Below are 21899 nucleotides of genomic sequence, written 5' to 3' on the forward strand. Positions count from 1 at the left end.
GTGGAATAAGTTAGGTTCACAAGACACAGTAGTCATTGTTTGGTCACTATTTGACAAAAAATACTGGTAAAATTACAAAATAATATGGCAGAAAATAGACATTGACCCACATCTTAACACCTATACTAATATAAGATCGAAATGGGTTCATGATAAAAGGTGATACAATAAGCAAATTAGGAGGACAAAAGATAGATCTGTGGAGAAAGGAAGGAATTTATGGTCAAAAAAGAACTAGAAAACATTACAAAATGCAAAATGAATAATTTTGATTATATTAAATTAAAACATTTTTTACAAACAAAACCAATGCAGCTAAGATTAAAAGGGAAGCAGAAAACTGGGGGAAAAAATTTACATCCAAGGATACTGATAAAGGCTTCATTTCTAAATCTATAGAGAATTGACTCAAATTTATAGGAATATAAGCCATTCACCAGTTGATAAATGGAAAAAGGATAGGAACAATTTTCAGAAAAAGAAATTAAAACCATTCCTAGTCATATGAAAAAATGCTCTAAATTACTATTGATCAGAGAAGTGCAAATTAGGACAACTCTGAAGTACCACTATACGCCTCTCAGATTGGCTAAGATGATAGGAAAAGAAAATGATGAATGTTGAAGGGGATGTGGGAAAACTGGGACACTAATACATTGGTGGCAAAGTTGTTAACTGATCAACCATTTTGGTGAGCCATTTGGAACTATGGCCAAAGGGCTATGAAACTAACTGTGCGTGCCTTTTGACCCAGCAGTGTTTCTACTGGGTCTGTATCCCAAAAAGATCTTAAAGGAAGAAAAGGAAGGAAACATTTTGTGCAAAAATGTTTATGGCAGCCCTTTTTGTAGTGGCAAGAAACTGGAAACTGAATGGATGCCCATCAATTGACCAATGGTATATGAATGCTATGGAATATTGTTCTGTAAGAAATTACCAGCAGGATGATTTTAAAGAAGCCTGGAGAGACTTACATGAACTGATGCTAAGTGAAATGAACAGAAACAGGAGATCATTGTACACAGCAACAAGACTATAGGATGATCAATTCTGATGAACATGACTCTTTCCAGTAATGAGATTATTCAGGCCAGTTCCAATGATCTTGTAATGGAGAGAGCCATCTGCACTCAGAGAGAGGACTGTGGGGACTGATTGTGGATCGCAACATAGTATTTTCACCTTTTTTGTTGTTGCTTGCTTGCTTTTTTTTCTTATTTTTTTTTCCCTTTTTGATCTTATTTTCTTATGTAACATGATAAATGTGAAAAAATATGTATAAGAACTACATATGTTTAACCTCTATTGAATTAATTGCTATCTAGGGGAGGGGAGGGTAGAAGAGCAGGGAGGGAGAAAAAATTTTAACACAAGGTTTTGTAAGGATGAATGTTAAAAACTACTTTTGCATATATTTTGAAAATAGAAGGATATTATTTAAAAAAAAAAAGAAAAAAAGAAAGAAGAGAGAGAAAGAAAAGAAAGAAAATCTCAAGCAGCTAGAAAGAAATATTTCAGTGAGCCTGCAGTTTAAACACTTTTTACCTAGACATCTTTATAAAGATTTTTCACAGATTAATTACTGAGGCAAAGGTAAATTTGGGAATCCAGTAATACCAGTGGAAGATGAGTGAAAAAGAGAATTCTGTTTCTTTCAACTGATTTCTTTGGTAACATAAGCTCTTTTGAAGCCATAAACACTACATTGGTCTACAAATGGCCTGCGCCTGAAGGTCAGCCTGAGCATGTATGTTGGGCAGTAAAGATCAGACTTCCCTAGATCTCTGCGTAGCAAACTCACCAAGAAATATGAAGGACTTCAGGGCCAAAAAGCCTGTTCTCTGAGGGGTGATGTGTCATACTATTAAATGTTTTTATTTTCTTGATTTAGAATGAATTCATTTATCCTTGGGAATTGAATAAATAAACGTAGAGTGGACCATTTTGAACCTTGCAGATGACCATTATTCCCAAGCTAATGTTTTAAAAGATTCACCTTATACATATTTAATTACCATTATGGGTACTCATTGGATTCATTTGAATTCTGATTGTTTACTATGAACATTAATCCTTTGAAACATGCAAATTTTTGAGAATTTGATTTGGCAGTGGTAAAAAACAAACAATTTGTGACCAGTAATAGTGTAAAATTAGAATATCATTGCATAGTCCAAATGTACAGGCATGTCAATGAGTTGGACGAACCTTCTCTAAATAGTTAAGTCTGAATGATTTTTTCCATAATGTGTTTGCTTTAGTATTAGCTATAAATATACAGGTGGGATGTTTGATGTATATGGTTTTTGTCTATTTTTATACTTGCTCTTTTTTAAATTTTGGCAGTGGCTGTATATTCAGATTACAATTATTCCAAAGGGGGTGTAGATATGCAATGGTGAGTGAAGTTGGAGAAGGCATTTTGTGTGTGTGTGTGTGTGTGTGTGTGTGTGTGTGTGTGTGTTGAGGTCTAAAGTTTCATATTTCATGTAAGGCTCTTATAATAATTTATTGAGCACTTTTAGTAATGTCCTTTTTAAATACTAATCTGATAGCTTTTCTGGTTATTAATGTAATGTAACTTAGTTAAAGCATTAAAAAAATTTTCTGTGCTTTCATCTTGTAATTTTTGTTGGTCAGTCTACTCATTTAGCCATTCAGAGCAAGAGGCCCTGAATTGTGTAATAGTGAATTTAGCTCCAAATTAGAATGATGGAAAGGAATGGGAAACTACTATCATCTGAGTGCACTATTCAGCATTGTGGAAAGAAGACTTATTATGTAACTATAGACTTGTGGTACCTTTAGAAACTGAATTTCCAAATTACTCTGAACACTTATCTTTATTTAAAAAGGAAAAAGAAACAAAGACCCAATTATGGTTAATACAACATCTAGCAGCATGTGTATATATTCTGAAGGTTAAAGGATCACCTGTTCAGCTAAACTGAGAATTCTTCAGGGAGAAATGGATATGTAATGAAATAGAGGGTTTTTCTAGCATTCCTGATGAAAAGACCAGAGCTGAATAGAAAATTTGATTCTCAAATACAAGACTCAAGAGAAGCATAATGACATTAAAAAGAAAGAGAAATCATAAGGGAATCAATAAGTTTAAACTGTTGATATTCCTATGTGGAAAGAATACTTATAACTCCTAAAAACTCTCATTATTAGGGCAGTTACAAAAATATATATATAGACAGAGTACAAAAGTGTGGTAACTATGATGAGATGACTTCCAAAAAAATGAAATAAAAATTAAAGGTGAGAAAGGGAGGTTCACTGGGAAAAGGGGGAGGGAAAGATAGAAAAGGTTAAATTACATAAAAGAAGCACAAAAGAACTTTTACAGTGGAGGGGAAGATAGGCAGGGATTGGTGAGAAAGAATCCTACTCTCATTGGAATTGTCTTAAAGAAGAAATAAACTTTTATTTGTTGTTGGGGATAGAAATCTAACTTAAAGGAAAGTAGGAGGGAAAAAAGACAAGGCGGGGGGGTGGGGGGTGGACTGATAGAGGAAAAGACAGATTGGAGAAGACTGGTTAGAAAGAAGACACTTAAGGAGGGACAGGATTAAAGGAGAGAGAGAGAAGAATAACTGGGGGGAAAATAGGATGGAGGGAAGTACACAGTCATCATAACTGAACGTAAATAGGATGAATTCACCTATAAAATTGAAGTAGATAGAGGAGATAACATGGTTTAGACATAAAGAAGGATACCGTAAACAAAGTAGAGGAACATGGAATAGTTCCATCAGTCTGTGAATAAGGGAAGAATTTATTATCAAAGATGAAAGTACATAATGAGATGTAAAATTGATAAATTTGATTACATTACAAAGCTTTTACACAAACAAAATCCATACAGCCAAGTTTGGAAGGAAAGTAAGAAACTAGGGAAAAGATTTTACAGCAAGTTTATCTGATTAAGGTGTCATTTCTCAAATATATAAAAAACTAAGTTAAAATTATAAAAACACAAGTCATTCCTCAAAAGATATGAGCAGGAATTTTTCAAATAAATCAAGTACTATGGGAAAAAATGCTCTTAATTTGCTTATAATAAAAGAAATACAAAATAAAACAACTCCTAAGGTACCTTCCACATTGGCTAATGTAACAGATAAGGAAAATAACACATGCTAAAGGAGATATATAGAAAAACAGGACACTAAATACACTATGGGTTATATTGTGAACTTATCCAGTCATGCTGGAGAGCAATTTGGAACTATGTCCAAGAGATTATAAAACTGTTCACACTCTTTGATCCAATACTCCTAGGTCTGTATTATATATACACAAATATTTATTGCACCTCTTTAAGTTTGTTATCCCTTTTACAATATGGCTATTTTGGAAATAGTTTTGTATGATTATACATGTATAATCGATATCAAATTTCTTGTCATCTCAGGAAGAGCTAAGAGAGGGAAGAGAGAGAAAATTTGGGACTCAAAATAACCGAAGGAGGGAGGGAGAGAAAGCTTAGGACTCAAAAAATTTTTTAAAGTTATTTTTTTTACATATAATTGGAAAAAATATTTTAAAATGTCAATCTTTTAAGTTTTATTTTATTATTATTATTATTATTATTATTTTTGCTGAGGCAGTTAGGGTTAAGTGACTTGACCAGGCTCACACAGCTAGGAAGTGTTAAGTGTCTGTGGCCAGATTAGAATTGAGGTCTTCCTGATTTCAGGGTTGGTGTTGTATCCACTACGCTTCCTAGCTGCCCCCTAAATGTCAAATTTTTAATGTTTCAACTAAATATAATTAAGTTGAAATAAAGATACAGAAATATATCTTCTAGGTGCTGTTGATTTTGAACAAGCAAAATAACATTTGTTCCCTTTAGATTGTTTACAAATACAATGTTGAGTATCATTTTTTAATCGGAGTTAAACACTAAAAATCCTTTATATAGTAGCAGATTTTGAATTGGTTTGGACATTTTTTAATAAGAAATTTATCAAAATTACAAATGCATTTATGTGGTATTTTTGATCTTTTCATAAGCCTTTTCTGTAAACATTTTGCATCTAACAAAAAAAATCATACAGTATAACTGCAAGTTATTCAGAAGGATTGGATAAGAAATGTATTTTGATATAGCAGTAATCATTTCAATGAGGAAGAAAATCTTGCTAACTGTACCACCAATAGTATAAGATACTCATTTTTTAATTTTTTGCAACTTCTTACACCAGTTGTAAAGTGAAATAAATTTATATTTTTGTTTTTACCAGAAATAAGTTCTTCAGTATTGGTAGTATATTAGTTTATAATTGTGCAAAGAATATTTGGGTATTAATATTTATTAATACCAAATTAATTAATTTGTATTAATACCCAGTGAATCAGTATATAAGAATAGCTTGTATTGAAGGAAAAGTAGGGTTCTGCTTTTATGGCTATTATTGTTTGAAGTAACTATCTGTACTAATAAAAGATACTGTTTTAGTTAAACTAAGGATTTAGCTTTATGTTTGGTTTGTTGGGGGAAAATATTTTAAAAAGAAAGTGATAGGATTTCATGAAACTAGTTTTCAACTCATGAAAAGGCAAAACTTTTTTGTTGGAATCTTTCCAAACTGTTGAGCCATTGGAGTTGATAGAGACAATAATTATCTAATTTGGCATGGGTTCAGTATGATTGATTTGATCTTAGAAGGAGATATTTTGGACCAAGACTTGAAACAAGGTACTAAGTACAACTGATAGAAACGATGCTTGTATTCACACCTTTAGAGAGCTCATAAATATCTAAGTACTCAATGGAGTTCACATGTTTGGGAGATTTCAGGGCTTAGTATGGCTTAGTATGAGATATCCGAATTCACACCTCTCTTAGGGCCAGAGAGCACTCTGGGAGATAACCCAGAATCCCTTTCTCTCCAGAAGGAGGAGTTAACCTTTGGGAGATCATATTTATACAGGAAACTCTTAGAGCTTGATAGAGTTTTTCTTGGGAACATTGACTGGGGTCGGAGAGGAGCACTCTGGAAGGAAGCCCACAAGCCCTATCTTCGAGGCAAGAGATTCATTGCATTTTCCAACTTGGTGCTGGCTGGAGGCTGAAGAAAGCAGAGGCAGAAGCCAAGGACAAAGCTGCAAGAGCTCTTGGGAGAGATAGGTCTCTGAGCTAACTGGGCTATATTGAAGGACACAATAAAAGACCTGAACTTTTATCACCTGGCAGTGTTTTGGAAAAAGAACACCACACTTTTTTATGTGGGGATGCATATGACAACAGTTGTTTGATTTAAGTAATATTTATTTTAATTTGACTTTTTAAATCACTAGAAACATTTTTAAATGTTCCTGATTTAGTTATTTCTTAATAAATATGTTTTCTTAGGTTCTATTCCTTTATGTCTTATTTATTCAGTTTATATAATACAGTTTTCCAAGGATATTCCCACTTCAAAAATCATTATTTTGGTTCAACTCAGAAAGTATTTACTAAGTATATACTATGTGTTAGATACTACTAATACAAAGATGCAAATGAAATATAATCTTCTGACCTAAAAAGAGCTTCTCTCGGAATGGATGAGTTGGACCATCCTTGATAAGACTTTTCTATTAGTATTTGCCTTTCCTTTTCTCATTTTCAATCTATAATTGAATATACAAATGATATGATTTAAAAGGTGACCTGTTTAATCTTTATTATACAGAAGAATAGAGGTGAGTACCATTTCCATTATAGTTATATATAATGCAGTGACATTTAATGATTTTGAAACAATAAATTATACACACAATAATACGCACAATAAATAAAAATGTGAAAATGTTGATTTCCTATTGTTAAAGAGTTGTTTTTCTAATAACAGTAATGGAACCTAAGCCCTTTTTCAAAACTCTGAGAAGCTTAGTGTATTTTGAATTCATCATGAATTCTAAAAAAAACCCAAACACCACTTAGTTTTTATTATTTGTTCTTCCAAAGTAGTGATACTTAAATATGTAGACTGCCTTAGTATTGTTTGGGTTGTTTCTGTGGGCAAAGGTAGAATGCTTTAGCGCTTAAAACAATACTTCCTGTAAATACAAGGAGAAAAAAAGAATAGAAGTCATTTATTCTGAAAGACTTGATTGTTGGAAACTGATTAATTCCCATTTGTGAGTTTTGGGAAAAATGCTTTTCTGCCAACTTAAGAAAGAAATTCCATTGGTTACTACCATCTCCTTATTTTTATTTTGAGACCTAGAAGGAGAATGGAGATGTAGAAAAAACGTTCCTTACAAATCAAGGCGTTAAAAAAATTAGATTTATTCTCTAATATAACTTTGCCTGATCTTTTGAGAAACCCATAGTGTAACTGTAGTTATCTGGAGACTAACCTTCAATCAGCTGCAAGGGACTAAAATAGAATCACTTCAGTTTCTAATTAAGGGGTGGGGGGAGATAAAGTACTTTTGGCAAATAAACCTTGAGTAGCAGGGAAACAACTAAGAAGAGGAAAAGATTCAAAGATTAATTATACTTGATGTACTTACCCTCCAGAGTAAGATAAGGACATTCTGTCTGGTAACATTTCTAAGATCCAGGTAGCACATAAATGGCCAAAAATAGAGGCTTAAGGAAAAAAGCAGACAGCAGAAAAATTCCAGGCAACATGAACAGCAGGAATTATAAACAACAAACTTAGGAAGTAACATGAAGCCCTCTGATGAAAAAACAGAATAGACCCAGTACTCCTACACTTTAGGAGATCAAATAGTAATCTGTGCTTGAGTAGTAAAATCTTGGAAGTCATAGGGAATCTGTTCTCTATGAAATGTGATTATGAAGACAGCCACCTGAACCACACTGGTATCTAAATGCTATCAGTCTCACATCTTTTTTAGCTATAATTCAATTCAGAATATATTGATTAAATGCAAAGACAACAAGCAAAGTCTCTGCTCTCTGAAAATTTTTACATTGTCTGGTGCTTCTTGAAAGGTGTTGTCCAGGCTCCTTTTTCCATAGTTGTTTTCAATTATTCCAATAAATCTTAGATTTGTCTCTCCTAGATATATCTCTTTTCCATGTCAGTTGTTTTTCCAATGTATTCTTTTATATTTTCTAATAGTTTTTAATGTTTTTGGTTTGTTTGACTGATTCCTTGAAGTCTCATTGAAATATTTGTCCAATTATAATTTTTAGTGAATTATTTTTTTCAGTTAACTTTTTTACCTCCTTTTACATTTGGCCAATTGAACTGTTAAAGGAGTTGTTTTAAAAGTTCATTGATTTTTTCTTTTCTATTTTATCAACTTTATTTTTTAAAGTTGTTCTCTTTTTCCATTTTCTATTTTTTCAAGGAGTTTTCTTTTTCCATTTCATCAAATCTTTTTTAAGAAGTTGCTTTCTTTAGTATATTTTTTTTCCATTTCACCAAATGTATATTTTTAAGGAGTTGTTTTCTTCAATTAGTTTCTGTGTTTCCTTTTCCAAACTCTTCCTCAAAACTCACTTCCTTTCCTAACTCATCTTTTAAGATCCTTTTTGAATTCTTCCAAAAGAGCCTTTTGATTGGAGATCAATTCATACACCCCTTTGAGGCTTCATCTGGAGAAATGCCTTTAGTGTCCTCAGGGTTTGAGGTCTGTTCTTCCCTGTCTCCATAGTAACTCTCTATAATCAGAGCTCTTTTTGGTCTTTTCCTTTTTTAAAGGATGAGGTCGGCTCCTAAGGCACGGGGGAGATTGTCCCAAGTTTCCTCTATAGGTGACAAGGTTTTGATTTGCTGGAGCCAGTGCTGCTGCTTCCTCCCTGGGCTGGACGTGGCCAAGTCCTGCTTGTTATGCTGGGGTACAGGGACTCATGATTTGCTTTCTGCAGTTGTAGGCCTCAGAGTTAGTCTGCTGATGCACTGAACCAGGACAGAGTAGCCAACGCTGCTGTATTTTGGCTAAGAGCCTCCATCCCCTTGCAGCGCCTCTCTACCTTGGGCCTCCCTGAGCTGGGCCAGGTCCCTCTCTTCTCCCTCCTCTCCTCCCTGCTTCCCCCTCCTCCCACCCACTTGAGAGAGACCTTCTGCTGGAAATTTGTTGCCCTCCAAATATTAATGGGTTCTGTTACTCCAATATCTGTTCAGAAGCTTGATCTGAGGGAAGCTGGGGAGAGTTCAGGCACAGTCCTGGCTACTCTCCACCATCTTGGCTGAGTCTCCCTCTCTCCCTCCCCCTTGTAATTTTTTAAGGAATTGTTTTCTTTAATCAATTTTGGTCCTTCCTTTTCTAATGTGTTGACTCTTTTCTTGTTTCTTTCCCCAGTTTTTCTTCTACCTCCTAATTGATTTTTTAAAATCCTTTTTGTATTCTTCCAAGAAGGCTTTTTGGGCATGAGATCAATTCATATTTCCCTTTAAGGATTTTCATGTAAGCATTTTGATGTGATTGTTTTATGAGTTTGTGTTTTGTTCTTCCCTGTTGTCATAATACCTTTCTGTGGTCAGCTCTCTTTTCTGTTTTTTTCCCCAATGTTTTTAGCCTATTTTGTGACTTTAAGTTGAGCTCTACTCCTGGAGTACAGCAGGCATTCTCCCAAGTTTCTTGTGCTGGAGAATAAGGATCTGGTCACTGGCTTTCTGTTCCGGGGCCTCAGGAGCTGACAGCTTGCCTACTGTGCTGGGGTAGTCCAACTTAGTAATGCTGGTTGTGCTAGGGGTTTAGAAACTGGCAATTTCCCTTCTGCACTGACACTGGAGGCCTCTCAGATGGCATACTATACTGATGGCTCGATCTTGGTTGCTGATATGATCTGTGCTGTAGCTAAGGGATTCCTGCTGACTTTCCCAAATACCTGCAGTAATCTGCACTCCTGTTTCCCCAAGTGAGACAGACCTTTTCTGAAGTCTTCCTAAAGTATCGTATGTTGAAAATGTGTTTCACTCTAACTTTTTTCAAGTTCGTTCACTCCAGAATCCATTTAGAGACTTGATTTAACATTGTTTCCAAGGGAAACTAGGAAGAGTTCGGGCAATTTTCATGGCTTTTCTCTGCCATGTTTAGATTCTGAATTTTTGTTTTTAGCAAATTGATTCAAAACTCACTGAAATTCTTTGTTTGGAAGCTATCAGTAGGAAATTCAATTTAAGAACATTGATGAGGTTTTGGTTTTAAACAGTGATACTTGGTGTTGGAAACAAAAAGATAGTTTTTAAATATCCTGCTAATTATCATGAGATAATACTGTCAGTGTCGAGAATCTTGAGACACTATAATGTGGTAAGATTCATCATTAGTGATCATGCATGTAATTACATATTTTAGATACAATTTTATGTCTTAGAATGATGCTGATGAAAAGCTTCTCCTAAGTTTCTTGTTTGCTTGTGCTTAGATTATTAATATGATTTGCAGTACATGATATTTTTTAGGAATCTTTATAAGCCTCTTTTGTGAGGATTGTTTTGAGTAAAACTAGATAACATCTTAACTATTACACACACATAAACTACAATATATCACAGTTAGCACATTTAATATGAGTGAAGTTTAATTTCTTTTAAAATAAGTATAAAGAGAAATCATTTACATCTCCCCCTACACACATATTCAGTTGATCATCTTGCACGCCCTTTGTAGGTTAGTTGTTGTCCTTCATTCTCAGAGAGGACCAAAATGATCATTCAGTTAGAATCAATTTACTGTTTCTGACTATGTCTAATTAGACCAATAAGAACTCAGAATCCTTTGCTTCACTTCAGACACAAATAGTATATGAACATTTAGGGAAGATTCTCTAACTTTACACATTTCTTCTGAGGAAATTCTAATCTGTTTTGCTCATAGAGCACAGCACCTTCTCTGATGTGGGCTTGCAGTGCTGGGTGCCAGTGCCAGTATCTCATGGAATGCAGGCATTTGTAAAGTTCTTAAGAGAGACTAGGAAAGTCGTATTGATTTTCCTGACCATTTTGTGAGCACTTGTCCTTTGTGAATTTTCTGTAAAATAGTCTTCTTTTTTGGCAAGCATATATTTAGCATTTGAAGTGTGACCAGTCCAATGGAGTTCTCCTCTGTGTAGTAAAGTTTAAATGCTTTGATCATTGTTTTGGAAACCATTGGTTTAGAATACTACTTGTAAAGCTTGACAAAAGAGGATGGTAGATGATTACAAGCAATATAACATCATAAACGATGAAAAGTTAAAGAAGCAAAAACAGTCTACAGAAAGCTTGAGAAACAATTGGGATCATTCTAGGAGCGTTTATAAATTGTAGACAGTTTATAAACTGAGAATGACAAATTGGCATAAAATGAAACAATTGTTAGCATTCTACATCAATCTGTTTTCATTGTCAGTGACAATGAAGCCATATATTTGTACTAACATTTACCTCTATGTGTTACATGAGTAAGGGGGAAACAATTAAGAAGATGAAATTGGGAAGACTTATTTTTAACAAAATATTTCCAGAGAAATCCATTTTGAAGGCACTGAGGAATCAGTTTTAAAGAATGAAAAATATCAAGAGCTATATCATTATTTATTTAAAAAGACACTAACCAGTTCATCCAATTTCTCATCCCAAAATTTTTTTAAAGAATGGATGTATAAATATGTCAAGAACATACTTACTGGTAACATGTAAAGGGAGCAGACAGAATTTTGTGGAGAAGTGCCTGAAAAGTGTTAAGAAGAGAGGATCCTGATTGATTACCATAAAAAGCATTTTGCATGTTAGACTAAAATTAGCATTAAAGAATTTCTAAAAAGTGTTCTTTCCATCTCCCTGAGAATATGTTTGTACCCATATACCTGTGCATAAATGTACACATGAATTTTCTATAATTTTTCTTCCTATAACAGAAGAGGTGATTTTACTAGAAAGCCTTCTGATTATTAATAATCATGCAAGGCATTAACTAGGGAACAATTCTTACATCAAGATATTAATTGCTGTCATGAAAGATATCTTAGGCAGAATCCAAATGGAAAAAAATTCACCATAGACAGAGATAGATATTTTAAGTCTTTTTGAAAAAAAATAGGATGAAAAACTTCCAGAGTTGGAAGAGTCCTTAACATTCTGCACATCAGACTTGTTCAATGAGCTCCAAACCACAGACATTTAGAAGAGTTAAGCTATCGATCAACATAGCAAAAACCAAATAGGTAAAATGTTTAAGTTGACCTTATTTAGAACCTGTAGCTTAAACATTAAATTAATTCACACTTTTCTTGTGTAGATGGCTTTATGTCCTTGGACAAGTCATTTAACTCAATGAGTTAACTCTCCAACGCTTTAAACAGCTCTTTTAACTTTGTAAGTGGAAGTGAAGGTGTGAGCACACCACGTTCCTTATTGAGGGCTTCCTAAGGTCACAGTTCTGGTACCTTTCTTGGTGGTGCAATATGACTGTCTATTATAAAGCATCCTGATTTCCGAAAAACTCAGATTGAGATTGACCCAAAAGCTCAGGTAAAGATACATGATAGTTTAAAAAAAAAAAAAAAAGTGATGTAGATAATATCAAAGAAATGTATGATCAGAAAATGATATTAACTGGATATGTAATAATAACGGCTGATAATAACAACTGAATAATAACAGGTATTTTGTTTTTAATTTGCAAAAGTGTCATTACTCTCATTTGATTTTGATAATAATCTTTGAAATAAGTACAGTGATTTGACATTTCAGAAGAAAAAAGAGAAGCAGAGGGTTGTTAAGTGTCTTGCCAAGGTCACACAGGTTAATTAAAATTTGAAGCTAAATTTGAACTTGTCTTCATCACTCTATACCTGCAATACAGATACTAGAAGGACCATCAAATATGCACTCATGAAATGAAAAGATCTAAAGGAAAGCTTCCAATGGGATATAAGACATGCCCAAGAATTGCATACTATGAGTTGTATGTTGATTGTAGTGTGTATTGTTAGCAGGACTTAGTAGGAGTATTTACATTGAAGGATTTATGAAAACATTGGATTAGGCACATTCCATAATAAATGCTATTTATATGACAACATAAGAAAAAGTACAAACACAGGAATGGATGTTAATATGTTTTCTTTTATCTAGTATAGAGAAATAAACGCTGGATTCATGGGAATCTAGGCTAGCTAGTATAGCTATATAGAGGAATTTGAACTGAAGTGTACAGTGCTTTTTCTTAACATTCTAAGAAAAGGAAAGAACTGAATTCTTTCAGTTCAGAAAGAACTGAAATTCTTAGATGAAATCACATCTTATGTTAACAGCTGTAATTTGGTCATTCAGCAATCCTATTAAAGACCTATTATTTGCAAAGCCACCATATTTGGTACTAGGGTAGAGATAGCATACATAAAACAGTTTCTGCCTTCAAAGTCCACTACTTCATAGGGCTAATATTAAACTGAAACTAAAAGAATCCTAGGATTTAAAATTAGAACTGATGGATAGAAAAACTAATAATCTGTGCCTGTAGAGTGATTACACATTTATAAAGTTTGTCTCTCTTTCAGTATAAGAGGCAACTAGATGACTTAGTAGTTGAGAGCTAAGTCAGGAAGATCTGAGTCCAAATACAACCATAGATGCTTACTAGCCTTGTGACTCTGGGTGAGTCACTTAACTGCTATCTGTTTTAATTCACTGGAAATGACAAACTACTCTAGTACCTTTGCCTCATGGTCAGTGTTGTCCATGGAGACATGAAGAGTCAGACATGATTGATTGGACAACTAAACAACAACAAATTTTATTAACTCATTTCATTCAGTAATACCACAAGGGTATGCTAAATACTGTACTAGTGCTGGGGATAACAGCACAATAAATGAAGCAATCTGTGCTCATGAATAGCTTATGTTCTAGCTAAACCGGACTGGTTGTTCCCTGACCCAACCTACCTTTGTACTTTCATATAAGTCTGACTCCAAAGCTAAATTTCACTCCCTCCTCATCTATAATATCTCTTTAAATTCTTTTTCCCTCAAGTGTCACCTTTAATGTCACTTTCTCCATGTTTTCCCTAATTCCCTTTTAGCTCAAAGTGCTTTCTTTCCCCTCATTTACTTAGACTATACGCTTCTTTGCACTATCATACCCTGCTTCATATTATATTTCTCTGCATATTATACTAAAGAACAAATGCTTAAAAGATGTTAATGGAATGAAATATACAATAATGAATGTAGGTATTAAACATGAATTATCTAATCAATTATTGTAGTGTTTTCTTTGTTATGCAATTAAATATGTATATTTGTTTATCAGTATACTAAATAGCCCCCAATTGCTTTTTTTGTCTCTTCCTTTTGCTGTCAGCTGTCCCTTTTCACAAATGTAAGTATAATGCTTCTTTCTCTTAATCCTTTTCTATATATTATAATAGTTGTCTGAGTGAGGGCTTGCTGTAAAAAGAGCATAAGTTTTGTCATTACTATTTATTATTTAGCTTTCTTTTTTATTTACTTCTGCATTCTTGACTATGTTTAGAGTAGTTAAGGTTGCTGAAAGATTATTTTTTTTTAAAGTGTGTACTTTTTAACAAATTTGGATTACCAATATATATGTTCCGCTTGTCACCCATGTTAGAATATTTCATAGGAAGAAATGCATCTTCTGATAGCTAGAAAACAGCACGTTTTGAAACGCTTTTTTTTCTATCATTGTTTTAGTTAATACTTTACCCCCCTCCCCCACTTATTTTAAGGTTATTCTGGTGCAAGTTAACCCAGGGGAAGCTTTTACGATAAGAAGAGAAGATGGACACATTCAGTGCATTACAGGTAAGATTAGTAATTCTGAGACTAAAGAATCATTTAATCCAAATATAACTTAAAATTGAGTGCTTCAAAAACTGGTGGGAAGGTGTGATGGGGAGAGGAGAAGAAAGAACAGAAGAAAAAAGACTCTGTGTGTGTGTGTGTGTGTGTGTGTGTGTGTGCATCTCAAGTAATGTAGATATATACTAGTGAAAAAAATCATATAAAATTACTAATTTGAATTCCTTAACTGAGAGTTTAATGGATCTTTCACTTCAAATAAAGCCGTGATTCATTTTTTTTATCACTGCTACCTGTATCACTATTTTTATATTACTTTTGTTTCACTTGATCATCCTATAATATATCATTTTCATTATCATTGATTGCATTTAAATAACAGTTTAGCTTTGGATAACAGATTCAGGAGCTGTTCTTTCCTGTTTTCTGATTCCAAGACTACTGTGCCACCTAACTGCCCTAGTTAGCCAACAATAAGAGAAAGAGTATATAAAATGTAATCTTAGAGGGGAAGGCATTAAAAATCCTGATTGAGAGTGGGAGACCTCCTGCTGAAGGCAAAGTTAATTGTTGAAGGAAGTTAGGAGAGCTAAGAGGCAGAGAAAGAGAAAGGACTCTCCAGGCATGAGGGCCAGAGCTCTTAATGCCTTCCTTGAAGATTATCTCCCAAGCAATTTCTATATCTTGTATGAACCTAGTTATTTATATATTATCTCTCTCACTAGATTTAAAACTCCTTTAAAACAGAGTGTATTTTTAATGAAGGATTATTCCTTCATTATTCCTTCAAATAATGAAGGATTATTTTAATGAAGGATTAATGAATGTTGTTCAGTGAGCCAGAGAAACAGTAGACCTACTCAACCTATAGGATTCAAGGAAGAAAAGAAGTGGGGAGCTAGGAAGTAGTATCAAACAAAGAAGTTTTCCTAGAGTTTATGCTAGCTGGAGGATCTAGCCCTATAAACTCTTTACTCTAGAGTTCAGTTTCCATCACTAATATCTCTTCAGTTTTTTCTCTTGATGTGCAAACTCTTGACACTATATTCCAAATAATGTGTTAAACAGTAGAAATACATGTATAGAACTGTGGCAATACTTGCTTTCAAAGAACTAAAGAAATGTGCATTCCCAATGTCTTATAATTTAGGGAAAGGTAGTGAAATCATTCTGGATAAAGATGGTTTTCAAAGATTTGTTCTTGGTGGAATACTGAGAACATTTCCCCATAGAAAAATGATTAATACAGTTTGATTAGATTCTTATATATTATTAGTATGTTATGTAATGGGTTAAACATCCTTTTATGGGCTGAACTAAAAAACTTCAAATACATTTTGTGTCATGAACTCCATTGGCAATCTGATGAAGCCTATGGATATCTTCTGCGAATGATGTTTTTAAATGCACAAAATAAAATATATACAATTACAAAGAAAAGTAATGATATTGAAATAGTGTCTGGAGTCAAATACTATAAACACATGATTTACTGGTACATTAAATAACTATAGCAATTTCCAAGTAGTGATGGCTCTAAACACTATTTTGAGATTTCTTTAACAACTGTAAGGTGATAGAAAATGTGATTTCTTCTAGTAGTGTTTGTAGGTACTGCTAATATGGGTGATTTGTTGCCTTCATCTATAATTGAAGAAAAGGCTAAATTGCAACAAATTAGACATGTAATTTTTTCCTCATTTAACTTGAAGGACTTCATGAAACCTATCCATAGATGTTGGACTAAGAATTTCTGCTCTCAATAATATTACTGAATAGTACATTCTAAACACAGGTTTTACTTTTTTTTTTCCCCAACTCGGATTTACATAATGCTTAAATGAAAATTTTAAATTATGCTCTTAGTACTCCAAAAGCTTTTGACAGAAAGTCTTGCTCCCTTAATTGGAAACTGGAATGGTTTGTCATTTCCTTCCCCAGTTCATTTTACAAATGAGGAAACTAAGGCAAATAGGATTAAGTGATTTGCCCATACAACTACAAGTATCTGAGACTGGATTGTGTTCTAATTTACCTTGATGATAATATATTTTACACATTAGAGGAAGGACATATATCTCCTAAAATATCCATAATTAATGCACTAAATTAAAGAAGGTTGTTGAGTTTGCCATTATTTTATAGTTAGGTTTTTGGAGGGAAAAGGGGCTAGATAAGTCATTCAAGTCTCTGATGTAGGAAGAAGAAATTTTAAAATAACTGCTTTAAAATGTTTAATTAATAGCTTTTATTTGAACTATTATTAGAAATATCAAAATTGTGAGAAATTTTTAGGAAATTTTATAGTAAAGGATAATAGTATAGTTTTTATAAAAATTTCAAAAATAGATTGAAATACATTATCACAGACTCAGGTCCTTTACTGCTTTAGATAATATATTCTAGGCTATAATCATCCTACAGTACATTAAATGAAGTTGACCTACTTCAAATCAAAATCATTTTTAAAAATTTGATTTAATAACTATAGTGTACTACAGAGTTAGGTATTAGAATTGAGAGGTTGGTATAAAATATGATAAAGTAAAAGCATAGACCAAGTTTGTTCTTCTTGATCTGAATTCTTTCCTGAAAGATAATTTAAAAAAAAAAAAAAACTATCAGGCAATTACTTAATCAGATTTAAAGCTGGAGATCATAAATTTGAGCAAGTAGTAGAATAACAGATATAAAAACCTAACTAAGTGGTAAATTGAGAAGAGCAAAAATCCAATCATTTTATAAACTCTTTCCTTATTCTAGTCCTGAGTCTCTACCTTAAAAGTTTTATCTATTTCTGCTTCACATATGAATCTTAAGCTCTAGCTAACTTACTATTCACTGTATCTTTAACATATTCTTGAATTTCCCCCCATTTTGCTATTGTTAGGTATAACATTGGTCCTTGTGCTCTGTTGTATATCTAAATTCTACTTTTAAGAAACAGTTTATATTCCAACTCTTTCCTTGACCATCTGAAAATGATCTCTGTCTTCTCAAGTTCTGTGTAAATGGTTATAAGCTCTACAGTAAATAGACTTATGAAACTATAATCTTAGCAAAGTAGATATTTCTAATGGCTCAGGTCAAACTTCTATTCGTCATTTTTGGGCCTGTTGGCTATGTTCTCTTTTAAATTTTACCCTGGGATTCTACTCACTGTAGTAGGGGCATTGCTCCAGATATTTTCACATTACATGGAATACCATAGAAAGCTGTATTTTTAAAGTCAGGTTTAATGATCTTATAATTGTTTTTATGCTTTCTTATTGAGATGTGAAGTGCCCTGATAGCTAGTGTTTGAGTGAACTATGCTAGAAGATTTATTTGGGACTGTGAAATGAAAGAAAGTGAAACTACTATTTGAATATATATGCATTCAGCATATATTCTTCTGATAAAATATTGGGATCGTTTTGAAATTACGGGGTAAAGGGAAGAAAAGAAAATAGTATTTCCTAATAGTCTTCCTGTTGCCCGATTTAGGTCCTATCCTCAGGTGCTCTTCCAGAATAATGGAACATATTTATTCATATTTGAATTCTACAGTGTTTAGAGATGATAATTGAAATCATGGAAGCCAATGAGATCACCAAGCAAAAGACTAGAGTGAGAAAAGAGAAGAGGTCTCAGGACAGAGCTTGGGAAACCACCCATAGTTAGCACATGTAACCTTGATTCAGAGCCAGCAAAGGAAACGAAGAGTATTTCATCAGGCAAGAGACTTAAGAGAGAATAATGTCATGAAAACTTCCACTCATAGGTCCTAGTTCAGCTCTCTGGGGCCAAACAAAATGAGTCTGAAATTGTTTTTTTCATATGACAACCTTTCAGGCACCTATTACCACATTAAACTCTCTGCCATTCCCCATGTCATTTCTTCTGAAAACTAAACATTCCAAGTTCTTTCCACAGCTTTAAGACTGTGACTAAAGAAGTTTTCTATAACAGCTGTCAGACACTCAGATGGTAACACCTTCCAATGCATGCAACCAGATTAAAATTTACAAAATAAAATAAAACTAGAATATTTGTTGTTGCTGTTATTGTTCAGTCATTTCAGTCATATATGATTTTTCATGAACTCCCATTTTGGATTTTCTTGAAGGAGATACTAAAATAGTTAGCCATTTTCTTCTCTGATTCATTTTACATATAAGCAAACTGAGGCAGACAGTGGAGTGACTTGCCCAGGATCATACAGCTGTTAAGTTTCTGAGTCCATATTTGAAGTCAGGTCTTCCTGGCTTTAGGCCTGGACTGTATCCACTATGCTATCTAACTGCCGACAATAGAAAATCAATTATGTTAATATGTGGTTTTCTAAGTTGGTATCTTGCCAAAGGGATCCTTCTGTAAGGTTAGTAACCCCCAATTCTATTTGAATTTGGCATACATTGCTCCCTATCACATATTTACAAGTGTCTTCTCCATTAACAAACAATGTCTTTAAAAATTGAGGTCTGGAGCCAGACAGATTTAAGAAGAGAATGAAATTGAAAGTTAGTGGAGGCACCAGTTGTTAAATTATTGAATAATATAAAGTGTGGATGGACCAAGAGAGGGTTTTTTGAAGTTGAGAGAAGACATGAGCATCTTTGTAAGAAATAGTGTAACAACCAGTGATGGAGAGAGATTGAAAATTAGGGAGAGTGTTGATAGAGAGAGAAAGGTTATCATTTGTATATGTACAGAATTTTCCTTGGCAAGGAAGAGATCTGCCCCTTCTTGTGAATCGGAGGTAAAGCAGAAAATAGTAGCAGAAAGCATCTGAATGATAACTAGATAAAGAGGGAGGGGAGAAAAGGGAGATCTCTCAGATAGCCTCCTTTTTTTTTTCAATGAACTGTGATGCAAGGATTTTTTTTTTTAATTCCTAATGTTACTTATTAAATGTAATTTTTATTGCATTATGGTCTAAAAGATTGTATTTAATATTTCTGCTTTTCTGTATTTGTAAGTGTTTTAATGTTCAAATACATGGGTTATTTTTGTGAAGGTGTCATACATAGTTCAGAATAGATATATTCTTTTATATTTCCATTTAATATTCTACAGAGGTCTTTTATATCAAACTTGGCTAAAATTTATTCATCTCTTTAAACTTCCTTTTTATTTTTGTTATACTTGGATTTATCTAGATTTGAGAAGGGTAATTTAAGAACCCCACTAGTATAGTTTTATTGCCCATTCCCTCATGTAACACCTTTAAGTTTTCCCTCAAGAATTTTAATGCCATGTCATTTGGTACATTTTTTTGTTTGTTTGTTTATTTTGTTTATTGAGATTAAATGATTTGGCCAGGTATTAAGTGTCAAGTATTTGAGACCAGATTTGAAACTCTGACTCCAAAGCTGGTGTTCAACTTTTCCATCTGAGTGCTCCATATATTTTCAGTGTCATTATTAACTTCTATAGTATCTTTTAGCAAAATTCATTCTTCAGTTATCTTTTAAAATTATGTCTATTTTCACTTTTGCTTTGTCTGGATGCAAGGTTTAGTTGAAGGTTGAGAGCAAGGGGAGCTATAGGATGTTTCAGGAGAGAAGAAAAAGTTTGAAAAAGTCATGGTCTCATAAGTATGAGAATGAATCTACATTAGGGAGATGCAGAAAGATTGTAAATTAGTGAGATGCTAGAGAAAGGATTAACTTGCTGTGGTGAAAACCCAGTTGAAATTATGTAATATACTTTTGTAGATTCAGTCAACAGTTTTATGATGGTGGGAAAGCTCGACTTTGTTGGCAAGGCAGGATTATGAGGAAGTAAGATTAAGGAAGCAAGGAACTCATGACAAAAATAGAGTGTAGAATTGAATTGTTGCTCCAAGGAGACAAGATGGAGAAATGAGAGGCATGTAATAATTCTGGCCTGGAAAAGAACTTTGGGATGGGTGATTTGGAGTTCATGGTGAGGACAAAAAACAAAGAGGATATAAAGCAGAAAAAGTAGTAGAATAAAAAAATAGATTGTGATCAGATGAAGGAATTTCAGATTCACAGACATGGAAAATGTCGAATACTTATGAATAATAACAGGATCAAAGGTATGCTTATCTCTTTATATGTAGCTGAATTGAGATTGAAAATAAATCATGGCAAATAAGTAATTTGAGAAACTGGAAAGTTAGAATTTGAAGGAATATCAGTATATATTTTGGAAGTCTAGTATGAAATCATCGATAAAGTTTCATCTCACACTCATCAGATTAGAAAGTTGACAAAAGAAATATGACAAATGTTAGGAGATTATGAGAAAATGAGCTATGAATTGGTCTAGTTTGAAGCTAGGCCCAACATTACTAAGTGTGTGTGTGTGTGTGTGTGTGTGTGTGTGTGTGTGTGTGTGTGTTTCAAACCAGAAATATCACTATTTAGAGATACTGCTAAGAGATATCCCTAAGAAGTGGAAGAAAGCAGAAAGGGAGCCACACACACACACACACGTGTGTGTGTGTGTGTACACAGACACAAGTATTAACACTAGCTCTTTGGCAATGTTTTGAGAACTAGAATGTGAATGGGATAGAATATTATCATGCTATAACAAAAGGTGAAAAGGATAGTTTCAAAAAAATTAACAAAAACCTGAATTCATACAGAGTGAAAGGGGCAAAATTAGGAATAACAATTATGACTACAGTATAAAGAAAAACAGCTTTGAAAGATTTCAGAATAATAAGTTTAATGACTGTTGAAAGTGAAACATTACTCACTCTGTAGAGTGGTAATGAATTTAAAATGCAGAATGAGACAGGTATTTCTGAACATGACCATTGTGGGAATTTGTTTTTCTAACGCCCTTCTAAAAAGTTATTATTTCACCTGAGAAAGGAGAGAGAAAATAAATGTGCATTAATTTGAAAAGGTAATAAATTAGAGCAGAAAATAAGGTGTCTAGATTTTCTGGTGATGACAAATAAGTTAAAGCCAGATAACAATGTAAATGATTATTAATCACTAATTTATAGGTTCTTAAAGTGTATGATACATGGATCCCCTTTCAAGAGATCTGTAAGGTAGAAATATTTTCATAACAGATGTTATTTGCCTATTAAAATACTTAATCTTTTCTAACTATATATCTATAGGTGACTGAAATTTCTTTACATACTTCAACTAAAATAACACATTGCAACATAATCTTTTAATTCAACTAAAACTGCTTG

General features: G+C 33.3%; 1 protein-coding gene across 7 annotated transcripts in view; it reads left to right on the plus strand.

Annotated features, from left to right (window-relative positions):
* Nucleotides 1-21899, plus strand: part of FNDC3A (fibronectin type III domain containing 3A) — a 176373-nt gene that overhangs the window by 56012 nt on the left and 98462 nt on the right. For 5 of the 7 annotated variants that reach the window (XM_031961942.1, XM_031961940.1, XM_031961943.1 and 2 more), the window contains 2 exons: nt 14271-14288; nt 14659-14734. The exons of 1 other annotated variant lie outside the window; for it this stretch is intronic. In XM_031961942.1, coding sequence (XP_031817802.1) covers nt 14271-14288; nt 14659-14734 — 94 coding nt within the window. The remainder of the gene's footprint in view (nt 1-14270; nt 14289-14658; nt 14735-21899) is intronic. One more of the 7 variants, XM_031961941.1, reaches the window with a different exon arrangement.

Source organism: Sarcophilus harrisii, chromosome 3 (genome assembly GCF_902635505.1).
Source record: "Sarcophilus harrisii chromosome 3, mSarHar1.11, whole genome shotgun sequence".
In the NCBI taxonomy this organism is placed as follows: Eukaryota; Metazoa; Chordata; class Mammalia; order Dasyuromorphia; family Dasyuridae; genus Sarcophilus; species Sarcophilus harrisii.